General features: G+C 34.8%; 1 protein-coding gene across 2 annotated transcripts in view; it reads left to right on the plus strand.

Annotated features, from left to right (window-relative positions):
• The window catches only part of LOC125665419 (titin-like), a 197,062-nt gene that overhangs the window by 40,110 nt on the left and 131,952 nt on the right, over positions 1-25,000 (plus strand). For both annotated transcript variants that reach the window (XM_056156017.1, XM_056156018.1), the window contains exon 4: positions 10,581-10,803. In XM_056156017.1, the coding sequence (XP_056011992.1) occupies positions 10,581-10,803 (223 nt within the window). The remainder of the gene's footprint in view (positions 1-10,580; positions 10,804-25,000) is intronic.

Here is a 25,000-nt window from a genome sequence, read left to right on the forward strand (position 1 = left end):
AAGGTCTTCCGCAGGAGACGGAAGACCTTAATAATGAAGAAGAAGAACGCGAACAATAATAGTAAGGTCTTCCGCAGGAGACGGAAGACCTTAATAACGAGCTATAACTGTGTTGGGATGCCAACACAAATGTCTCTGAACACCTCCCCATGTCAGAAATGATTTTTGATGCCAGATATGCACTCAGGATTCTGAAAAATCCCTAAAAACTGAATTTGGTTGAAATCCGACGGACTTGATTTTTGGCCACCATTTTCTTCAATGGCGGCCATTTTGAAACATTTGAAAATTGATTGGAAGGAAATACTGATGCTAGAAATGAATTGTGGACCCTCCATTTACCCCAGAACCCAAATATTGTAGAGATTTTAACACTTTCAAATATTTCGGTATATGGCGGCCATTTTGAAAATGGCGGCTCAAAAAAAAAAAATTGATGGTGGTAATGGACTCGGGGTGACCATATTACCCTAGAAATGGAATTTGGTTGAAATCCGACAACCTTGAGTTTGTGACGTTTTTTGGCCGCCATCTTGAAACGGTGGCCATTTTGAAAATTTGAAAAGTTGAATGCACCCCTCCTAGTGACCCCCTATCAGCTCACAAAGTTTGAAGTGGATCTGTTGAAACACTTTCACAAAATCGGTCGAACAAATTTCTCACTAAAGAAGAGGAAAAATAAGAAGAAAAGAATAAGAATAACGAGCTATAACTGTGTTGGGATGCCAACACAAATGTCTCCGAACACCTCCCCATGTCAGAAATGGTTTTTAATGCCAGATCAGGATTCTCAAAAAACCTTAAAAACTAAATTTGGTTGAAATCCGACGGACTTGATTTTTTGGCCGCCATTAGTATATGGCGGCCATTTTGAAAATGGCGGCTCAAAAAAAAAAATTGATGGTGGAAATGGACTCGGAGTCACCAAAATACCCTAAAAATCGAATTTTGTTGAAATCCGACAACCTTGATTTTTTGACGTTTGTTGGCCGCCATCTTGAAACGGCGACCATTTTGAAAAGGTGATTGCACCCCTCCTAATGACCCTCTATCAGCTCACAAAGTTTGAAGTGGATCAGTCGAAGCATGTTCATAAAATCGAGCGGACAAATTTCTCACTAAAGAAGAGGAAAAATAAGAAGAAAATAATAATAATAATAAACTAGAAACTCATTACTAGTAATGAGTAGGTCTTCCGTTAGACCACTTCCGGTAAAGAGTTTTCTGATCCTACAAAAACCATTCAAATATATCAGAAAATGTACTTTAACAATAAATGAGAAGTGTATTATCGAATTTTTTACTCATTTCTTGTAACTATTCAGATGCGTTTTCCTATAAATGACAGCGACTCTTTACTATCTATATTTCCTGAAAATTTCACGTCTCTATCTGAAAGAGTTCTCAACAAAAAGAAGTAGACTAAAGAAAGAAAAAGTAGTAGTTTACTCCCGACCGGAAATCAATTTTGAAAAACAAAATTATCAAAACTTTAGAAGTTGATACTTTTATTATGACATGTGAAAATCATATCAAAGACTTCAAATATAAGCGAGATTTATGGGGACAAAGAGATGAAAAGAAAAAGGTATTTTATCAAGAAACCGGAAGTAGTTGTTTTGACTACCGACGGAGTCAATATTCTTTTGACACTTTCAAAGAGATTTAATAAACTAGTATAGGTTTCAATTTAAAAGAAAAAGTTTGAAATTTGCGATTCTTTCCATCACTTCCGGTGACGACAGGAAGTGACGGTCGACATGTTCAACCCTCTACTGCACGCCTGCAAAGGGAGATTGATCATCCCTGAATAATTGATGAACCTATATTTTACCTTTTCCAAGAAAAATGCTCGACAAAATTCCTTTTGAGAAACAGAAAATCGGCCATATTATCTGACCGGAAGTGAATTTTGTAAAAACAAAAATAATTATAGCAAGGTCATTTCATAAGACATTATTCCTGAAAATTTTAAGAAAAGATGTCCAGCCATCTCTGAGAAATCACTCGAACAAATCGGAAAATCGACAATTTTTCAAATGCTTCCGGTATAGACCGGAAGTGACGGACAAAAAAATTGAATGTATGTGTACAATGGACTAATGTTAGTTGATCAACTCTACAAGTTTCAAGCGTCTATCTATATTCATTATTGAGAAACTGAAAAAACAAGGTTTGAATATGTCCACCCCATATCTCACGACCGGAAGTGAGATTTACAAAAATATTTCAATTTACTCTAGACATTTATAGTGTCTACAACATATGTAAAATTCATATCAGTAACTTCTTTTATGACCGAGATTTATGGCACTGAAAAATGAGAGAATGCATAGTCTTTCTTTGATATAACCGGAAGTTGGAGATTCAACTTCCGGTGGGGTTAACATTTTTTTTTAATTAGAACGAGACCTAGTAAACCGATATAGGTTTCAATTTGAAAGAAAAAAGTTTGAAATTTATGATTCTTTAATCACTTCTGGTGACGACCGGAAGTGACGGCCGACATTCTCAACCCCCTACTGCACGCCTACAAAGTGAGATCTATTAACTCTGAAAATTTGGTGACTGTATCTTTTACCGTTTCTGAAAAAAACGCTTGACAACGAAAACAGCTAATAAGCCGTATTTGCCGACCGGAAGTGAATTTTACAAAAATATTTGACGTTACTCTAGACATTTGTAGTGACTATAATATATGTAAAACTCAACTCATTAACTAGTTTCATGACCGAGATTTATGGCACTGAAAAATGAGAGAATGAGTGGGCTTTCTTTGATATAACCGGAAGTTGAAGAGTCAACTTCCGGTGGGGTCAACATTTTTTGAGAATTAGAACGAGATATAATAAACCAAAGTAGGTTTCAATTTGAAAAAAAAAAGTTGGAAATTGATGATTTATTTAAGCACTTCCGGTGACGACCGGAAGTGACGGCGACAAACAATAATACGTGCGTGCACCATAGAGAAAATAGATCTATCATCCCTGAACGTTTCATTCGATTATCTTTAGTGGTTTTCAAGTTTACCCCCGGACAAACTTTCTTTCAAAAACCGGAAATTCGGACGTATCTGACGAACGGAAGTGAATTTTGAAAAAATGAAAAAAATGCCTGGAGGTACCATCGTTGTCTATAACCTGTGAAAGTTTCAGGAAAATCTATCAAGCGGTCTCGGAGACGAAAGGGAAAAAAAAAAAAAAATAATAACTAGAAACTCATTGCTAGTAATGAGTAGGTCTTCCGTTAGACCACTTCCGGTAAAGAGCTTTCTGTTCCTACGAAAACCATTTAAATATATCAGAAAATAAGCCTTAACAATGAATGAGAAATGTATTATCGAACCTTTTACTCATTTCTCGTAACTTCTGGTGATGACCGGAAGTACTTTTATTAAGCGTTTTCCTATAAATTACAGCGACTCTTTACTGTCTATATTCCCTGAAAATTTCACGTCTCTATCTCAAAGAGTTCTCAACAAAAAGAAGTAGACTAAAGAAAGAAAAAGTAGTAGGTTACTACCTACCGGAAGTCAATTTTGAAAAACAAAATTATCAAAACTTTAGAAGTTGATACTTTTATTATGACATGTGAAAATCATATGAAAGACTTCAAATATACGCGAGATTTATGGGGACAAAGAGATGAAAAGTAAAAATGTATTTTATCAAGAAACCGGAAGTAGTTGTTTTGACTACCGACGGAGTCAATATTCTTTTGACACTTTCAAAGAGACTTAACAAACTAGTATAGGTTTCAATTTACAAGAAAAAGTTTGAAATTTGCGATTCTTTCCATCACTTCCGGTGACGACAGGAAGTGACGGTCGACATGTTCAACCCTCTACTGCACGACTGCAAACGGAGATTTATAATTCCTGAATAATTGATGAACCTATATTTTACCTTTTCCAAGAAAAATGCTGGACAAAATTCCTTTTGAGAAACAGAAAATCGCCCATATTTTCCGACCGGAAGTGAATTTTGTAAAAACAAAAATAGTTTTAGGAAGGTCCTTTCATAAGACATTATTCCTGAAAATTTCAAGAAAATCTATCCACCATCTCTGAGAAATCACTCGAAGAAATCGGAAAATCGACATTTTTCAAATACTTCCGGTATAGAGCGGAAGTGACGGACGAAAAAATTGAATCTATGTGTACAATGGACTAATGTTAGTTGATCAACTCTACAAGTTTCAAGCGTCTATCTATATTCATTATTGAGAAACTGAAAAAACAAGGTTTGAATATGTCCACCCCATATCTCACGACCGGAAGTGAATTTTACAAAAATATTTCAATTTACACTAGACATTTATAATGTCTATAACATATGTAAAATTCAAATCATTAACTTGTTTTATGACCGAGATTTATGGCACTGAAAAATGAGAGAATGAATAGTTTTTCTTTCATATAACCGGAAGTTGGAGATTCAACTTCCGGTGGGGTCAATAGTTTTTGAGAATTAGAACGAGACCTAATAAACCGATATAGGTTTCAATTTGAAAGAAAAAAGTTTGAAATTTATGATTTATTAATCACTTCCGGTGACGACCGGAAGTGACGGCCGACATTCTTACCCCCTTACTGCACCCCTACAAAGTGAGATCTATTAACTCTGAAATTTTGGTGACTCTATCTTTTACCGTTTCTGAGAAAAACGATTGACAACGGAAACAGCTCATAAACCGTATTTGCCGACCGGAAGTGAATTTACAAAAATATTTGACGTTACTCTAGACATTTATAGTGACTATAATATATGTAAAACTCAACTCATTAACTAGTTTCATGACCGAGATTTATGGCACTGAAAAATGAGAGAATGAATAGTCTTTCTTTGATATAACCGGAAGTTGGAGATTCAACTTCCGGTGGGGTCAACATTTTTTGAGAATTAGAACGAGATATAGTAAACCAAAGTAGGTTTCAATTTGAAAGAAAAAAGTTTGAAATTAATGATTTATTTGATCACTTCCGGTGACGACCGGAAGTGACGGCGACAAAAAATATTACGTGCATGCACCATAGAGAAAATAGATCTATCATCCCTGAAAGTTTCATTCGATTATCTTTAGTGGTTTTCAAGTTTACCCCCGGACAAAGTTTCTTTCAAAAACCGGAAAATCGGACGTATCTGACGAACGGAAGTGAATTTTTAAAAAATGAAAAAAATGCCTCGAGGTACCATCGTTCCCTATGAACTGTGAAAGTTTCAGGAAAATCCATCCAACGGAAGACCTTAATAAACAGTAGAATCACTAGAAGGTCTTCCGTTGGAAACGGAAGACCTTAATAATAATAAACAGTAGAATCACTAGAAGGTCTTCCGTTGGAAACGGAAGACCTTAACTAGACACGATCTCGTTGCGAGGAACGAGTAGGTCTTCCGTCCGATTTGTTGATGCACTCGGAGTTAAAAAAAAAAAAAAAAAAAGACAAATGAGTCCCAATTTAGTTTCCGACTTTAAGACACTTTAGATATAATCAATTTTTCATATCATAAGCTTCTGAAGCAAAGTTGCGGTGAAATTCGTTTGAAATTCGACTCTCCAGGCGAGCCATAAGGCCCGCGGGCCTATTTCTTGATGTCATTTGTTAGCCCTCTATAGACTCAACAACTTTAGTTCTATATGTCTTTACAAAATATTTACCTGTAAAAAGTTATTGAGATCGACCGATATCGACAAAAAATCGACTCTACAGGCGAGCCATTAGGACCATAGGCCTATTTCTTGATATCAATCGATAGATCTCGATAAACTGAACAACTTTTGTTCAATATGTCCTTACAAAATATTTACCAGTTACAAGTTTTTGAAATCGACTGATATCGACAAAAATCGACTCTACAGGCGAGCCATGAGGCCCACAGACCCATTTTTGATATTGATCGATAGGTTATGACACATTGAACAACTTTTGTTCAATAATGGTTTTCAAAAAATATGTCATTTTAAAGATATGAGGCGTCAAATATTTACGATTTTGGCCCTTAAAATCTCTAATTACGTAACATATGACCTACTTTTTGATTTGATAAGATCAAGCTCGTTGAGATGAACATTTCCGCTTCTACAACTTATTATAAAATATTAATAGTTTCTGAGATATTCTCAAAAACATTTGGACCCTTCTGAACCCCTAATTTAAAGGGCCAGCCCGTTTTGCTTGATATCGTAAGAAAGGCCTTGTCATTTTAAACATTTTTTGCTCAACAAGTATTTAGAAATTCTTTACCGTTCTCGAGTTATCTCTACAAGAAATATTTAGGGGCCAAACTGTAGCTCCCTAACGGGGCCACATAGGGAAAAAACGAAATGTACATATTGTTTAGATTATCATTCTGAACAACTTTTGTTCAATAATGCTTTTCAAAATATTTGTCATTTTCAAGGTATGAGGCGTCAATTATTTATGATTTTGGCCCTTAAAATCCCTTATTACGTAACATATGACCTACTTTTTGATTTGATAAGAACAAGCTCGTTTAGATGAACATTTCCGCTTCAATGACTTATTACAAAATATTAATAGTTTCTGAGATATTCTCATAAACCTTTGGAACCTTCTGGGCCCCTAATTTAAAGGGTCAGCCCCTTTTGCTTGATATTGTAAGAAAGGTTATGACATTTCAAACATTTTTTGTTCAACAAGTATTTAGAAATTCTTTACCGTTCTCGAGTTATTTCTAGAAGTAATTTTTAGGGGCCAAACTGTAGCTCCCTAACGGGGCCATATAGGGTAAAAACGAAATATGCATATTGTTCAGATCATCATTCTGAACAACTTTTGTTCTTTATTGCTTTTCAAAATATTTGTCGTTTTCGAGATACAAGGGGTAAAAAATTTATGGTTTTGGCCCTTAAAATCCCTTATTACGTAACATATGACCTAAATTTTTATATGAATAGATTTGGATTGTTGAGATGAACATTGTTTGTTCTTTGACTTATACCAAAATATTAACGATTTTTGAGATATTTGATCTAGACTTTGAGTCCTTCTAGATCCCTAATTGAAGGGGCTATCTCCTAAATCTTGATATTTTCGAAAAGATCTCGTAAATGTGCACAACTTTTGTTCTACATGTCTTAACAAAATATTTGCAAGAAAAAAGATATTGGAGATCAAAGGTCAAAAATCGCCGAAATCGGCGAAAAATTTTGGCATCCATTTTTTCAGGTCCAGGCGAGCCTTTAGGCAAATCGCCTCCGGTAAAATCGAATCCCCCACAAATCTTCTAAAATGTTTACTCTATCTTGTGTAGAAATTTCAAGACTCTAGCTTCAAAACTAACGGAGGAGATGTGTGGACAACAAGGCCCTTCAAAAAGTCACTAAAAGAGAGATAACTCCTGACCGGAAGTGACGTCAAGCACGAAATTTTGCAAGCAAAGACTCGTCACCAAAAGACATCTTTCCTGAAAATTTCGTGAAAATCGATCGAGAAATGGCTGAGAAATACGCGTGTACTACCAAGGAAAATAATAATAATAATAATAATAATGAAGAAGAAGAACGCGAACAATAATAGTAAGGTCTTCCCCAGGAGACGGAAGACCTTAATAAGAATAATAAGAAACGGAGCAAAAACAATATGTCTCCGACACTGTGTTCGGAGACATAATAAGAATAATAAGAAACGGAGCAAAAACAATATGTCTCCGACACTTTGTGTTCGGAGACATAATAATAGAAGGGTTTTCCGCTGAAGACGGAAGACCCTAATAATAATAATAATAAGAAAAGTGAAAAATCAACAATATAATAATAGAAGGTTCTTTCGCTGAAGACGGAAGACCCTAATAATAAGAAACCGAGTAAAAACAATATGTTCCCAAACTTTGTTTGGGGAACATAAATATATTTACCCGAGGACTAAACATGTTGTCGGCACATAGGTACATGTGGTACCACTCACGTATATACCTCTACCGGTACATGTATATACTGTGTCTGTGTCTTGTGAATTATTTAATGCAATTCATTGGTTCATCTGATACATGTTACCTCATGTACCATAATAAGTAGAGATATACAAAGCAGGCTACAAATTATTTAGCACTGATTTCTGCATAGATGCATGGCAGAATTTAATTACCTATGGATTTACTCATCAGAGAAAATGAAAGTCCAAATGAGGTGTGTATGCATGCATTTTTTGCAAAAATAATTGAAATGTACGTAAGTTTAATTGCTTATTTGAATCAAAATTATATGTATTGTTAGATGTTTTGATTTGAAATTAGATCGGCCGATACGTGTCGAAACACCTAGATGTCATAAAACGGAGGAAATGTGGAATTGGCAAAATCAAAACTTACTTTATCATCCTGTAGCTGCTCTCATCAAATAATGATTGTATATGCTTTAAAAAATCTAACATAGTACATGTATTTTACCCATCTAATTTTCATTTGCAGATTTGGGGGGGGGGGGGGGGGGTTGACTTAAACGAGTGTTCTAGATTGCCTCTACTCGACTTTGAAACGGGCATATTTGTTACGCAAATTCCATATTCAAATAGACCCAATCCCACCCCCTCCGCAGATGCGTAGAAAGAAAACCAAACATTTAATTATAATTCTTGTATAATTTTTTAAAAGTAATAAAGATGGGGATCTAGAGGAGATGAAGCACAAGCACTAACACCCCCCCCCCCTCCGAGATCTGATCTCACTTCTGGTATGTCCAGGGATCCGTGTTTGTCCAACTCTTTATTTTGTATTCCTTATAGGAGTTATGAGATTGATCACTGTTCGTTATCTTCAACTTTCATTAATAGTTAAATTATGAAAATGTTTAGTGCGCCCAACTTGCTACACCCCCTCCCTTTACAAAACATTAATAGGTTTCACTAGAATATCAGTTGAAACTTTAGAATAGTTAGAGTCAGTAGCAATCAAATAATTTACACATACATCTAAAACAATATTTGCAGTTTAGAGCGGTACATAATGTAGATCTGCGATACATAATTTCTTTACGTGAGTATCTAGTTGAATCATTAATGATCTAATTAGTATGTGTCCATCATCCGTTGATTCATGTCAATTCTATTGTATTTTTCACAGTTTACGCTTTTACTATAATGAATTACATGCACTGATTCAATTACAACTAATGGCACAAGTCTATCTTAGATTATTAAATACTAAGGCGCAATTACGGTATCAATATCGGATGTCAGATTGCTACTTATTTGAATTATTTTTTCAAAGCAAAATAAGGCTGTGTTCAAAACAATTCGAGCCAAACATCTGATTCTTGTGGTTAAAGATTCACTGAAGTATTAAAGTTTTAATGAGATCAGAACATTTAGGTTGGTCGGTGATATGATTTTTAATATGATTTTAAGTGGGGTTTTTTGTTTGTTTGGTTTGGTATCTTTATGTATTCTTTTTATGAAATTTTTCAAAAATTCTATATACATTCATACAGGATATGATTTTTTGGCGTTTATCTGAACAATTTACGCTCAAAGTGCAAAATAAAAAAAAAGACAGAGGAAATTCAGACAGTTTTCTTTCCAAATTGAATTCGTTTTCATACCAACTAAAATATTTTCACAAATTAACCACTTTTAAGAACATAAGATTTAAACGTTGTGTTTGATGTTTTAAAAAAAATGTGTTTTAGAGGAAAAAAACAAAAAACAGTCCGATTTATTTGTAGCAATTTTCAATGACCTCAGATGACCTTCAGTTCATCATATCTTTTTATCCAATTCATTGACATGCCAATATTTTTGGTTAGTCCTGTAGCTATGGATGCCATCTTTAACTCATAGTAAAATAATTAAAATCTAATTTAACATTCAGTTAATGTTTTTGACCATTTTCCTAGAAAACTCTATCCTCAAAAAGATATTTTTTAGAGGCGCTGAGGAAATTCGGACTACATATTTTTGGATCTACAACTGCTAAATTTTGGCCTTTTGTGTTTTTTCAACATTGTTAGGTTCAGGGGTTGTTACCATGGAAACAAACTCATTTACATATATAAAAATTGTATTTTTCAAACAGGAGAGACCTCCTTTCTATGATAAAATGATTTTCAGAAAAATCTAATTACTTTCATCTCAGCATCATATCCCCTTAATGCTAAACTGCTTGAAACTATTAAAATACTGCCTATGAATTAGTGAACTGCTCAGAAACTGCCTAAATTAGCAGTTCACTTTGACTTGGGCAGAAATTTGAAATTTGAAATTCTGAAATTAGTGAGGGATTTCATAAAAAAAATGGTTTACAATATATTTTCATGGCGTTGTTTACATCGATGGATCATTGTGACGTCACAAGCACACACAACCAAGAACGATAAGCGGATACCAAATTCATTCCATGCACACGTTTACAGCTCTATTTTTTATCAATGCAAATTATTATATGCAATTTAAATTTCATTCATACCAATCTTTACGTTTATAAAGTAAAATACCACTGTTCGAAATCGTTTCATATTGACCTTTTAATGAAATATACAGTGAAGAGTGTGCCTACAATTAAAACATAATTGTTAAATGTATTATTCTTTAAATGTGTACATGAAACTTTTCCCATTCATTTCAGTCAGAAGATGGACGTTCCTCCCTCTCACAGCTCCAAGGAGGATCAGTCGGTGCAATAAGTGAAGGAAGTTGTGGCGGTGGTAGTAGTTTGTACTCTGGATCTGTGTCTGTTTCTTATGGTACTGTTAACCCGGCAGTGTTTGGACAGACAGTGAGGATACGTCTCACGATCAACAACAATCCTCAGATTTCTACCACGTCTACTGGGACTCTGTCATTTATAGGTACAGTATAATTTGTCCAAACCGGCCTCTGAGTACTCCGGCGCTCTGTCAATTCCGGCCACAAAATATAGTCCCTAACATTTCTTTAACAAATCCTTTATTGATAATTCCCTGTACTCCGGATACTGTGTATTCTGTATATCGGCCGGCTTACACAGTCCCAACTGCTATCAATTAACTTTAATTATCCTGTGTAAACCGGCCCCTCAATGATACACCACCCTAATTGATGCGGTCAATTGTATTCGGTGTACACAAGGTCCCAACTGCTCGTAATTAGATCTAATTATCGCATTTAAACCAGCCACCCCACGATGACCAACCTGTCGGTATTCGGTCGATCACACGCGGTGTACACAAAGGGTGTCTCAAGGGAAGCCACAGGTAAGTAAAAGAGTGCAACTGGCGATGAGTCGCGATCAGTTTAAAATAAAACCTTATTTTTAGGGGTGCACTTTTCAATTATGACAGCACCACGCACAAGTTATTGGCGCCCTCCCCCTAACGATAGAGACGAGAACTGACATTAAAAGGCAAAGTTCAATTAATCGATGAATTCGATACATTCTTGGAATGAAACAAAATCGGCAACAATCCCGTTATGTTTTCCAAAAGCAGGGTTTCCCTTTGTGGACTTCTCGGAGCTCTACGGCGAGTCAGACAGTGATGATATACAGTTAGTTAGCACAACTCACCATGTCCGGTCGATCACTCGGCATTGCATTAGTTTCCGTTTCACAAATTGAGACAGTTGAAAGCGATACATTTACAATGAAAGCTGGGAAAGACAAATTTTAAACGAACACAACACAAACTTGACGAACGTACATAATGTAGTACTTGATAACGGCGATGATGTAGACGAAATCAACAATTTACCAACAGAAAATTGCTGGAATAATTCCCAGATTTTAAACTGTTTAATGAAAATTGAAATTTTTTTCTAATGAGCACGACAATAAAATACTGACATTTATATTTTTACATTTTGAATTCTTTTGTGATATATTACAACGTTAGCAATCATTACACACGTATGCATAGATAGTGAATACAAGGGAAGCAACTATCATTCTTGTCAACATTCTGCACTCCGGACTCTGTGCAAACCGGCCAATTTCTTTGGAACCACACATAGCCGGTTTAGACAGATTATACTGTAATTTTGATAGCTACAAAATACTTTTCATAGTGAGAACTCAGCAAACTTTTACGATCTACCTAGCTTTGTCCATTGTTCTATAATAATAATAATAACCTTTATTTATGCATGATTGCACAATTAGTTATACAAACTATAGTTTACATTGTGGTCCTGTCTATGAACATATACAGTGCAACTTCTCTAAACCCGGCTGGCTCACCGAAAAAAACCCCGGCCAGTTTAGAGGGATGGCTGGTTTACTGAGAATGGTTTACCGGCATGGAGTTATCGGCTCTTTTCTGCTAGACGGCGCTATCACCGCATTGGTCCTTCACTTTTGCTACGTCATGGTGAGTCGAAAGATGTACGGCGAAATGAAATTGCCTGAATTGCGCAGAGAGTTAAGAAATAGAGGCGCTACGTTGTCTGGATGCAAGAATGAACTTATAGAAAGGTAAATACAAATAAAGAACTACATTTTGGTGGCTTAATTACGAGTCAGGTAAACAGTGCAAGTGAAGTAAACAAATAGGCGTACGTACACACACACACAAAATGTGTGTCATCAAGAAGCGGTACATTGTTTCACTTGACGTGTGTTGTAGGCGCACATGTGTAAACATAACAATATATGTAAATGGAAAAAACATGTATACATGCATATATGATGTATATTAATTCCAAAATACATTTATTTGCCAAAAATATCAGATATACATGTCAATAATTTAGAAGAGAGAGGGGGTGGGTGTAGACTGTGTGTCAGCTACCATTAGGAATACAACCATTATACAATCACTCTGACCACAGAAACTCTGCAGACGGCCCTGAGACATGTCCTGTGTGTATCAAAACTATATACAACACCCTGCTGTCTTGGTCATGTAAATTTCAGTTAAATAACAATGACCATAGATGAACCCCTTACAGAAGAAAGGTACATTTTGGGTACCTTTGTTGGGTACACTTTTGGGTACATTTTGGATACATTACAGGTACAATTTGGGTACACTTTGAGTACTTTACGGGTACACTTTAGGTACACCTAAAAGTACCCGGAGTGTACCCAAAAGGTACCTGGAATGTACCTAAAGTGTACCTAAAAGTCGACCCTTTTTGGAACCGGACTTTGAAAATATTTCTAGCTGCAGACGGGTACTTTTTCGGGTACATTGTTCTTTCCCATGCAACTGTCTAAGTTAAAATTTTCCGGGGTACCTTTTGGGTACCTTATTATTTCCAACTTTCCAAGTATCAATTTTTAGAGTACCTTTTGGGTACAATATTTTTGGGTACACACTTTGGGTACGCTTCGGGTACACTAAAAAGTACCGAAAAGGTACCCAGAATGTACCTAAAGGGTACCCAAAAGTCTACCCTTTTTGGAACCGGACTTTAAAAATATTTTTAGCTAGAGGCGGGTACTTTTTTGGGTACATTTTCTTTCCCGTACAACTTTTTAAGGTTTTAATTTTTGGGGTACCTTTTAGGTACAATTTTGTCAACATTGTTATTCCCATTTTTGGGTACATTTCTTTGATACATTTTCAGGGTATATTATGGGTACATTATTGATACAATCCAGGTACATTTTAGGTACTTTTCAGGTACAATCCAGGTACCATTTCAGAAACCCGGTGCCAGTTTAGGTACGTTTCGGGTACAAAATGGGTACATTCAGGGTACAGCATAAGTACCATTTTAAGTACACTCTGGGTGCCATTTTAGGCACTTTTCGGGTACCATTTATGGCATTTTCCAGACTTTGCTTGCCTCTCCTAAAGTATGCTTGACTAACACTTCAAATGTACTGGAGTTCTGCTAGTTTTCATGAATATTACCAACCATGTTTCCTGAAAAAATGAAGAATCTTAATATATGAAAAAATGCATTTAATTCATACTATAACAAATTATGACAAAGCTTCTCTTCTTCGTAATATCCTATTTCTCCTGCAAATAAAAAAAAACAACCCTATTTATAATTTAGCCGGCTTTATATTTATAAAGATAAAGAGAGAGAGAGAGAGAGAGAGAGAGAGAGAGAGAGAGAGAGAGAGTTGAGCTATTTATAATTTATCAGGTTTTACATTTATAAAGAGAGAGAGAGAGAGAGAGAGAGAGAGAGAGAAATGTGTAAAACTAACAATAATATAGATGAAATAATATGGCATGGCAATAGTGTTGCATACGTATGACAATAATTACTCGTTTAGTCAATGATTGAGAGTAAGGGAGAGAGAGAAAGGGGGGATAGACTAGCTATGTGTCAGCTTCTGTTTGGGATACCATCGTTACACAAACACTACCTCCACAGAAACCCTAAAGAGAGAGAGAGAGAGAGAGGAGGGGGTGTAGACTTCGTGTCAGCTTTTGTTTGGGATGCCATCGTTACACAAACACTACGTCCACAGAAACCCTAAAGAGAGAGAGAAGGGGAGGGGGGTAGACTTCGTGTCAGCTTCTGTTTGGGATACCACCATTACTCAAACACTACAGCTACAGAAACCCTACAGACGGCCCATATTGAGGGGTATCTTGATCATTCTTCATTTGGTTGTACATGTACACAGATCTACTTGGATTTATTCATTCTCTCGAAACATGGATATTTTACCTACTACACCCACGACACCGCGAACTCCCAGGACACCAGGAAGTGCCCGGAAACGCCGGGTAATATTATATTTAGGAAATTATTTATATACGATATATAACAATTTAATTAGAAGTTTTAAAAAGCAAAGGTTTAGAAATGGGCTAAACCTGTCATTTGCAATACACAAATATGACCAAGTTTGAAGGTTTACGGGAAGAAGAAATGCGGTATGCATGTAGGTAGAAATTTTAATTTTTAATTTTTTTTTGCACAAATCAAGACACTAAGCCATAATTTGTAATAAGCTGAGAAATGTCCTGTGTATATCATAAAAATATACACAACAACCGATCTCTTGGCCAGGTAAATTCCAGGTAAATAACATTGACCATGGATAAGCTCCGCCCACATTCAGTGATCCGTGGAGCAACCGTACGGTGTTTTTTTTTTGGTCTTTAATGAAATATAATAAAACCAAATCACAATACGAATGTAGTTTACTGCACTTTTGTCTTTAATTCAGTTCACTTGACGCTTTAAATTATCTTTATTTTACACCCGTTTCGTCTCTTTTAACCTTCTAAATTAAATATACTTATATATTATATTTTCTTGGATATTGTTCCTTTATTATTAATTCGATTAAAATCTAACAAATACATGTAAATAAGTGCATAAATGAAAGAAATTAAAAAAAAAAACATTTTCATCATAAATGATTAACACATGCAATACAATACCTGGCAAGATTGCAATGAAAATATTTTAACTTATCTAACTTTGCATTAAATGGTTGTGCTAGATAATCATTCTTAACAGCAACATCTTTTCATAGTCTGAACTTCAATTTCAAGACATGAATGTGAACCATGGATGCCCCCAAACTTAACGCTTTTCAAGACAAGTAGGTCAAATTTCATGTCAAGGTCAGAAGATCAAATTTGGTACCATCAGAAAGCCTTAGTAGGTCAAAAGGTCATTAATGAGGTACTTAAATATACAGTTTGTATATATATTAAAAAATATTTTCTTGTCACAAAGAATAAAAATGACAAATATAAAATCCCTACCCATTTTAATTGAAAAGTTATAACTAAGTTAAAGTTATATCAATATGCCACTTATATTTTATTACAGATCATAGGATACAAAATATTTTAACAGCAATATTACCTGCACATTTTAAAAAGTTTCACAAAAATGTACTGTTGATTCTCTGGATAAGTTTTTGCTCACTTTCCTTTGGGAGAACATTGATGACGTACATTCTAAAAAATAATAATAATGCAATTATTTTGTGGGCATGTTATATATCTATATTTAAAATTAATAGAAACAGTTTGTATGATCTGTTCAAATTAAATCAGTGATTTGAAACTGATAGTGGAATTAAAGTCATCCCAATTTGACTTGCTGTCAGACAAATTTAAGACATATCAGGGTCATCATCACCAGACTTCCCATCCACTATACACATAGGCCTAGCAGTCTCATTGGACTTACCTAAAATGTGCATTCAGAGTAAACTCATTTTGGAACTATATAAACATTGATCCAGGTCTGCATAGTGTAATTTTCAGAATGGCATATTGAAACCAGTCTGGTCAGTGGTCACACCATATAAATTCTGTATCTATCATGAATTATATTCTGAAAGAGAAATGAAATTGTAAATAATCAAAGGATACCAAAGACCTTCCAATAACCAAATTACAGGACAATAAATAAATATTTCTAATCACTGGTCACTTGTGCTATCAACTTAAATTTTTACTTGTCAATTGATAACTCTTACTGTTCCTTCGGACCAATCTGATTAAAACCAGCTCCTCGATCCGCTTCTCGTATTGCGACAACATAAAAATAAAGGAGCGGATCGAGCTGATTTTAACATAATGCCGACGTTACTTAAGTTATTTCAGTTTGACCTGCTTTGTACATAATAAGAGTGGTTAAACTATGAGGTGTTACAAATGAAATAGCATTGCTGTGTTTAGCGAGTAGATATCTAGTTGATGCAAATCGCGGGTTATCAAGTGCCGGGTAGAAAATGAAAATCGTCTAAGTGTCCGACTAGTAAGCGAATTTCATTGTCCTTCTTCACAAAAGACACATGAGTTCCATAATTCAAGATACCTCTGACTGTTACCCTTGCTTTCTTTATATGTAATGTGCAGTGAAGATCATCAGATGCAAATGTGAAAGGGATAAGAATCGGAGGAATTTCGGATTATCAGTGATCATGACTGGCATGAAGTCAAAGAATCTACAAAATACACTAGTGTGTAAATCACTTACTTAAAGGACATATCTCATGTTTTAAAAGTATACAATATTACATGCATTTTGTCTTCTTTATGCTTATAGTAATTAATTGTAATAGTTCGTTCGCCGAAATTTTGCGATAATTAACCACAATACAGACTTAAATCTAAGCCCCGATTTCTCAAAGTCAAGTTAATTAGGTACGTAGTCACGTGGTACAGTGACATCACATGCGCCCTTCGGATTGTGAAAGTACTGCGAGATATTATTAAAAACTCAACTTTTAGGGGCCTAATTAATTTACCATTGGACAACATTTAAATCGATGTTGATAAATTGTCCGAGTTTTATATGTGTTCGCCACCAGTGCACACATATAACGATGTAAATACCCAAATATAGCGAGTAAAGCGTGTATGAAATCGGCAAAATTGTGAGTAAATAATGTTTATATGGGTCGCTGTCTACAAACTGTTTGGGGATGTTATTCCTTTATACATCTGTAATTGGCGCTGTTTTTCTAAAATATACAGTGCAATCATTATTTATTTTTGGATTAGACAAATTATGATACGTTAAATTGTTGACAACTAGGCCCTATCCTATGCCAAGCGTGCATTTCGGAAAGAAAGAAAAAGACAACACACACAGAAATCAATAAAAATATTCAAATTTAAAGTGGTAATCACATTATTTTATTTTGATAAAGCAATCTTGTTACTATTTTTGAATTGTGATCTGCACGTCTTTAGGAAGTACGAAGTGGGAACACGGCGTTATAGCCTACTGACGCACTCAAGATGCTACGCGTTCAATAAAGAAATAATTTTATAATTCAATTTAAAGTTAAGAAATACAATATTCTATTATTTGTATAATTAAAAGTTCAGTTATTTTGTATCTTTATTTTTTGTTGTTGTAAATCTACCAGTTGGTAGAATCGTCGATATATGTTGTTACAAGGTGAAGGTCAGTTGATGCGAGTGTGTATTGAATTTGAAGAGCAAAACAGAATGTATGCTATAGGCCTACCAGTGCTTATAGCTTCGATATATCCATTTTCTCGCAGTTTATCAGGGTCTCTGTCCAAGCGATGTTTGAAAAGGTGACTGGGTGTGTTTTTTAAGGTAAAGTTCTTGTTCCAACAAAAAAATTATCTACGTCTTTTTTCTCGTACCTTCCTTCGAAAAATTGAAAAATACTCAGTCTAAATCCTTTCTACCGACAACTATTACACCCGAGCACGGCACAAAACATCTTAATGCATTATTATTTACAATCCGTTAACGTGACAATTGTTTTTTTGTCGATTAAATCTAATCTGTTTATGAAATGGCTAATAGATGTTTTCAAACCCGAGGGCGCATATGACGTCACACAAAATGGCGCGTAAACTCGCGAAAGAAAATATGCATATCGCAAGATTTGAATTTCATCGCTTTCAAACTCAAAAACTACGCAAAATATTTCATTTAAAACACATTTAAAGTAGTTTTAGGCATAAAAAGAGTTAATTTTGCTGAAAAAATGAAAAAGTTTAGAAACATGCCTTGTGTCCTTTAATGGTTGGGAGTCTCTTCAGGATAACACCACGAACTCCTTCGGGTCCCTGTTGAAGGCTATTCTTTGTCTGTTCATAATGTTTACGATAGGTCACAACATCATAAACATGGCGTCTGCATGGTCTGCATGCAGACTATGCGCGGGAACTCGGAGTGCACACCCAATGCTTTTTTATCAGGAACCGATCTCAATTTACGGTTGTTATAGAGCCAAGTATTGTGAAGACCCGCTCTGAATTGATTGGTTAATTAATTAATAAGTTAACTAGTTTATAAAAATAATATGATGATCTTCAACAATTTCCTTCTGCAGGGACATCTTTTGACATACAGTGTATATCAATATTAAAAAAAAAACACCCCCCCCAAAAAAAAAAAAAAAAAAGATAGATCTATATATGTATGTATTATGATATATACAGATTGTTTACCATATATATATATATATATATATATATATATATATATATATATATTAAGAATTAATTGAAAATTAAATTCAGTGACTGTCAGATAATTTTTTCTTATGAAATTGCTGCAGACTAACAATCATGTAGCATTATCAAGTTCAAAAGACTATCTTTAATTACCAATAGGTCTCTACAATTATTTATTTTTGATTGTTATGTTTTTAAAAATGGAAAATAGCTTTCCATTTAGAGGTTTAGGGATGGATCCCTTCATGTAATCCTTCAGATTTTCTTTAATACTATAGCTACCTTAATGGAAGAACAAAAAAAACTTTTTATAGATAAATTGAAATTAATTAACATCAACAGGATTTGCACTATTTGATATATATATTATATATTTAAAACAAAAAATGTCTACAACATACATACATCAATAAAAAAAACATGCCAGATTGAAGTTGGGTACATATGCTGGTACAATTTACTATAAAAGCTTTCTTATTTCAAAATCAGTTGTGAAATTGTTCAATGTTTATTTTCATATTATTTGTATCTGTTGTGAAATTACAAGATTGATTTTAATGGGTACATTTCGGGTACATTTTCAATAGTCACATTTAAAGTTGGTACAATACGGGTACAATTTAACTTTTTAATTTACCCAGGGTACATTTCTGGTAAACATTTCAACATTAATATTTTTTGTTGGGTACATTTCGGGTACATTTCAACTTAGTAACTTTAAAGTGGGTACATATCGAATACATTTTAACTTCCTTAATTGATACCCTGGGTACAATTCGGGTACATTTGAACATTTATATTTTTCTGTTGGGTACATTTCAGGTACTTTTTAACTTTTCAATTTTTAATCTGGGTACATTTTGGGTACTTTTTACAATAGTCGGGTACGTTCCAGGTACTGGCGAAAAATGGCTAAGTTTTTTGCGGGTACTTTTTGGGTACATTTTTCAAGGAAAAAGTTGCTTCGGGTACCTTACAGATACATTTTGGGTACCTTTCGGGTACATCTCATTTCTGTAAGGGTCTCCACCCACATCCACTCCAGTGATCCATATAGAAACCATATGGTATTTTGGGTGGTCTTTAAGGGATGTATGCACTCCCCTTAAAATTGACCAACCAGAGGTTGATTTTTGATAAAACGTGAAACAGCCATTAAATGCATGGTCACAAAATGTTTAACTTATTTCTGAGTCCAAAAAATGGGTAGTGAAATGTAAGGGCCTCGCTCAGTGAGTCCCTACCCACCACAGGCACCTGAAATATGGATAGCTTGTATAGATCTTATGTACATATTAAACCCCACCCTTCTAGAATGAAAATATTTCATACAAAACCAAAAAGGTGTAAGTCGTTCAGAATAGTATGCTTCTACCTTCTGTAAGCTTTTGAGATGACCACATGTGAGATACTAATATTTCCCCACCGAAAAGCTCGGGTTCGATTAGATAAATGGCAGAATAAGACAAATAAAATGGATGGCATGGGATTTAGACGAAAGACACATGTAGAACTACATTAGCCTGATGAGATATTTGCAGAAATTCCTTCTATAAAGTTGGTTTATACCCCATGAATTGGTCTCGAAGCAGGTAGCCCCCTGTTTGTTTACATGATTTGTTGCACACCTTCACATATATTAGTATCTCACAACTGACATAATACATTTTATTGTACATTAAAATCGTGCTTTGGAAACAATAAGAAGCCTATTTAATACAACTTGGGTTAAGAGATTCTCAAGCACCATCCCCTAGTGTCCCTTGCACTTTGATGATCAACTTTTTAAATATAATCATTATTGTTATACATGTACATATAGCAATGGTACATGTGATGTAAATGCACTACATCTATAGTCATATTTTTCAGTCCCCAATCATTGTTACCAATAACTCCAATCAATCTAAATTGTATTATAATCAAAACTTTGTTAAATACATGTATGCTATGCATGTCTGTCTCTTGTATATGTCTTAAATCATAACTGTTCTTTGTATATTTGCCCCTTGTGCATCCATAATTGGTCAAAATTTGCAGTCTACCTTAGATATTATTACATGTATTATGAATCAGTGTTGTGCTGATGTGAGTGGGATCTGAATGCTTTATCTTTTGGCACATCCAAATCATAATTTTTTTGTCAAACTGCAACATACCAGCTAATAAACAGTCAGTGGAATTAAAAAAAATTATAGCCAATTAGTCTTGTTCTAGATGCACAAGAATCCACATGCACTATTGTGAAATAAATAAAGAGCTACATGTAGTACAATGTATAATTATATTCGTACACATGTGCATTTGACTGTATTTTAGAGAATTCAGTTTTGTGGTATAACAAAACAAAATTATACAAACACAGTATGATTGACTCTCATGCCTCAGCTCACATGTTTACAGTCAAGCTATCTATAAAACATTTCATTATTTTTTAAAAAAATTACGGAGGCAGGTATTAGTCATATTCTGATAGTGAATAATTACTTTAAATTGTCTATTAAATTTATATTTTCCCTTCCAGATTAGAAGCTTATGACCGCAATAAAAACTTTGGTGTCTGTAGCGATGATTTTCCAGAGTACAACATGCAGCTACCTGACCCACTGAAATACAAAGATTTAAACAGTGATTGCAAGACCGTGTCAGTGGAGCTTAACCATGTGCATTCATATTTATCTGGCTTTGACAAAGTGCTTGACAAGGTTCCCATTGAACTGTACAATGAACAATATCTATGCTACATTAGAATGTTTTTAGATGAGGAAATGCAGTGTTTTTACTTTCGGTCAGCGTGTAGGGCTGCAATGAAGAAGAGTGTGTTCTGCAATATAGATGTAAGCATATCAAGTGAAAGTGATATTTTAGTATGCCAATGTGAGTGTGGTGCCGGAATGGGACCTGGGGCCCATTGCAAGCATGTGTGTGCGGTACTGTATGCACTTGTTATGTTTTCTAAAAACAAATTTGTCAATGCTGAAAACACATGCACAGAAAAACTTCAGTCATTTCAGTCAAGTAAAGAAACACAAGGTTCGCCTGTAAAAATGGAAAATGTCAGCATGGGATCCTTCCACAGAAACTCTGTTCACTTTGATCCACGCCCAGTTGGAGTAGGAACTGACCCTGAGGAATATCAGCAGTATTTTTGTAATGTTTGTTTGAATTTCAAAGGTATTTCCCAAACTCCAATATTTCAGATCTTTGAACCAGCAAATGGTAGGGCCTTGGCACATGATCATGACTACTTTGAAAAGACTCCAGAGGACAATTTCTTGGAGGTATTTGGACTAACTTCACTTACACAAAAACAAGCCGAAGGTATTGAGTTGAAAACATGAGGTCAAGGTGCTAATTCTATCTGGATGGATGAAAGACGGAAGCGCATACAGTCTTCAAATGTTGGACGAGTGTGTAAAATGACAGAAAAGACCAATAGAGAGAAACTTGCATTTTCAATGATCAATCAGAATTTTTTTTATTTCAAAAGCTACAGAACATGGGCGACAGAATGAAGACAAAGCAGTAAGCATTTATGAAAGAACAACAAAGAGTAGTGTGACCAGATGCGGAATATTTGTCCCACAGAACATGCCATTCATTGGAGCAAGTCCTGATGGAATAGTGTCGGATGACATTTTACTCGAAGTAAAATGTCCATTTACAGCAAAGAACAAAGAAATTAATGTGAAAACCGTACCATATCTTACGGAGGGAGAAGGTGGACTTGAACTCAACAAGACTCACAACTATTATTATCAAGTTCAAGGACAGATGTTTTGTAGTGGTCGATGTATTTGTCATTTGGTAGTGTACACCATATCGGACATCAAATGTGTGCGCATTGAAAGAGATGATAGCTTTATTGCGCAAATGTTGGAGAAACTCCATGCATTCCATACACAGTACTTCAAAACAGCTGTTTTGGAAAGATATTTTTATCGTGACTTATATTGAACGGAATTTATTCTTTGTACCATATGGTAAATGTAATTGCCAAGTATGTATACTACCTTGGAACTCCCTACCTGTATGTACTACTATTCACATACACTACATTACTATTCAGTATTCACATACTGGTACATTTTTGTACATACTTCAGTTTGTAGAATAATGTAATGTTATTGACATTATATTTAAAAGATGGATGATCTAATTTGTATTGCTTGTAGGAGTTATGAGATTGATCACTGTTCGTTATCTTCACCTTGCATGATGCTAAAGAAAACATTGTAAAAGCGCCAATATTTCCATTAAGATTTTACAGAGTTAGCAATAGCAATCTGGTTTTTTTCTTTTTAGGTAAAAATGCGCCAAAATATAAAAGACCAAAATTTCAAACTTTTTTGACATCAAATTTGCCAAATATTCACGACACCAAAATTACCTGATATTCCGTATGCATATGTATATATAGATGTCGAACTATAGGATCATTAAGCATCCCGAGGAACTATACCAGTCCTAAAATTGCAAAGCATAAAGCATACAAAAATGATATCAGAACTTAAGCTAGCCTCTGTTACATTCATGGGCTCTGTCAAAATTTTGTAAGTCTTGGCCAACCCAATAATTCTCTCTATATGTACACGTTTGCTTGAGATACGTCTGTCATTCATAACAGTTTTGCCACAGAGACGGTTTTTCTTCTTTAAAAAAGTAGGGACATTTATGGTTATATTTCTTGGTGCGAAAATGTCTTGGACATTAAATCCCTTATCAGCCATAATACTATCATATGGATCACAATTGTGGAGCAAAGAGGTGCGTTCAGTAATCTGTCTGTCGCTTGCACTACCTCCATATGCACTTGACACAAAGGAAACTAGTCCACCAGGTGTTTCACCAACAAGAACTTTGGACGTGTTACGATTTTTATAAGAAGAAAAAGTTAACTGTTGTGCTTTCGGATTTTTTGGTTTTTTGATGGGACATTCTGTCCCGTCTATTATAACTCTAGTTTTAGGGTACAACCTTTTAAATCCAGACGGTGTAAAATGGCGAACTAGTTCTTGTATGGGCCAGATATTTACTTGTCGCCATTGATGTGATAAGAAATTAATCCACGTAATTATGACATTTTGAACTACTTTCTCCGATATGCCAAACATGCGCGATAGCTCAAAATTTGTGGTATTTCTTCTTAATTTCATCAGCGAAAGAAAAAATTGATTTGGAACATCCAACTTTACAACCTGGTTATACATGTAAATTAGGCAATATGCTACAGGACCCAAAGTGTGTAAAACGAAATAAAACTTGTTAATATCCTCAAAACCAGTGTAAAAATGTACACCAGCAGGATCATTGTCAAAGTTTTCTATGCTGAACATGGGTAGTTTAGTTGTTTGAGTTTCTGTGGACACCTGCGTTTTGTCACAATCACCACCATCAGTTACAACACTGTTCTCTTGGCCCTCTGGTGTAGATATTATTATTTCTTGCTGACATTCCAAATGAAGTTCATCCTCCAAAATCACCGAAACAGATGCATCCTCGAAGTCATTTACACATATATCACTTGAAACATCAAACTTCAGGCGTTTAGCTGATCTCTCAGTGTACCTCGATTTTCTCTTCTCGGTGTTTTCAGTGGAGGCCTGTTTGTGTAGGATGATAATTTTAGAACTAAAAACACTAAGAATTCCTTTAATTGGTTTAACAGGTATTAAACTTTTTGGTACTAATTCTAGAATACTCGAGCCATTTACCTTTGTCCAGGTAAACTACGATGGTACTGCAGTTTTCTTTAACACGCGTCTCTCTGCAGTCAACCCTGTTTTTATTCAGAAAAAGGGTTAAATATCCATTTAAAAAAAAAATCATTTCTGTTTTTATATTCGAACAAAATTAAAAATATCTATAAACTTTAAAACTAATTTTATATTCAAAACATATTAATCAATATTCTTCATTTTGTGCAATTCTATTATTAAATATGCTGAAGGGATGGGGGGGGGGGGGGGGGTAGGTTAATTACATTATTTATCTAAAAAAAAAAAAGAAAACTGTTTTTAATATAACCAAAAAGATGGTGTAAAAATTTCTATTTTTGTGAAGTCTTTTGTAATATATAAAGCACTGTCTGCAAGAATATACAGGTTTTGTGGTGCGTCAACGCCTAGCTGACGTTTTTTTTTGTGTAGTACGTTTTCAGTAAAGATAGGCTAACTGCAGGGTCAGGAAGA

Source organism: Ostrea edulis, chromosome 2 (genome assembly GCF_947568905.1).
Source record: "Ostrea edulis chromosome 2, xbOstEdul1.1, whole genome shotgun sequence".
NCBI classification, from domain to species: Eukaryota; Metazoa; Mollusca; class Bivalvia; order Ostreida; family Ostreidae; genus Ostrea; species Ostrea edulis.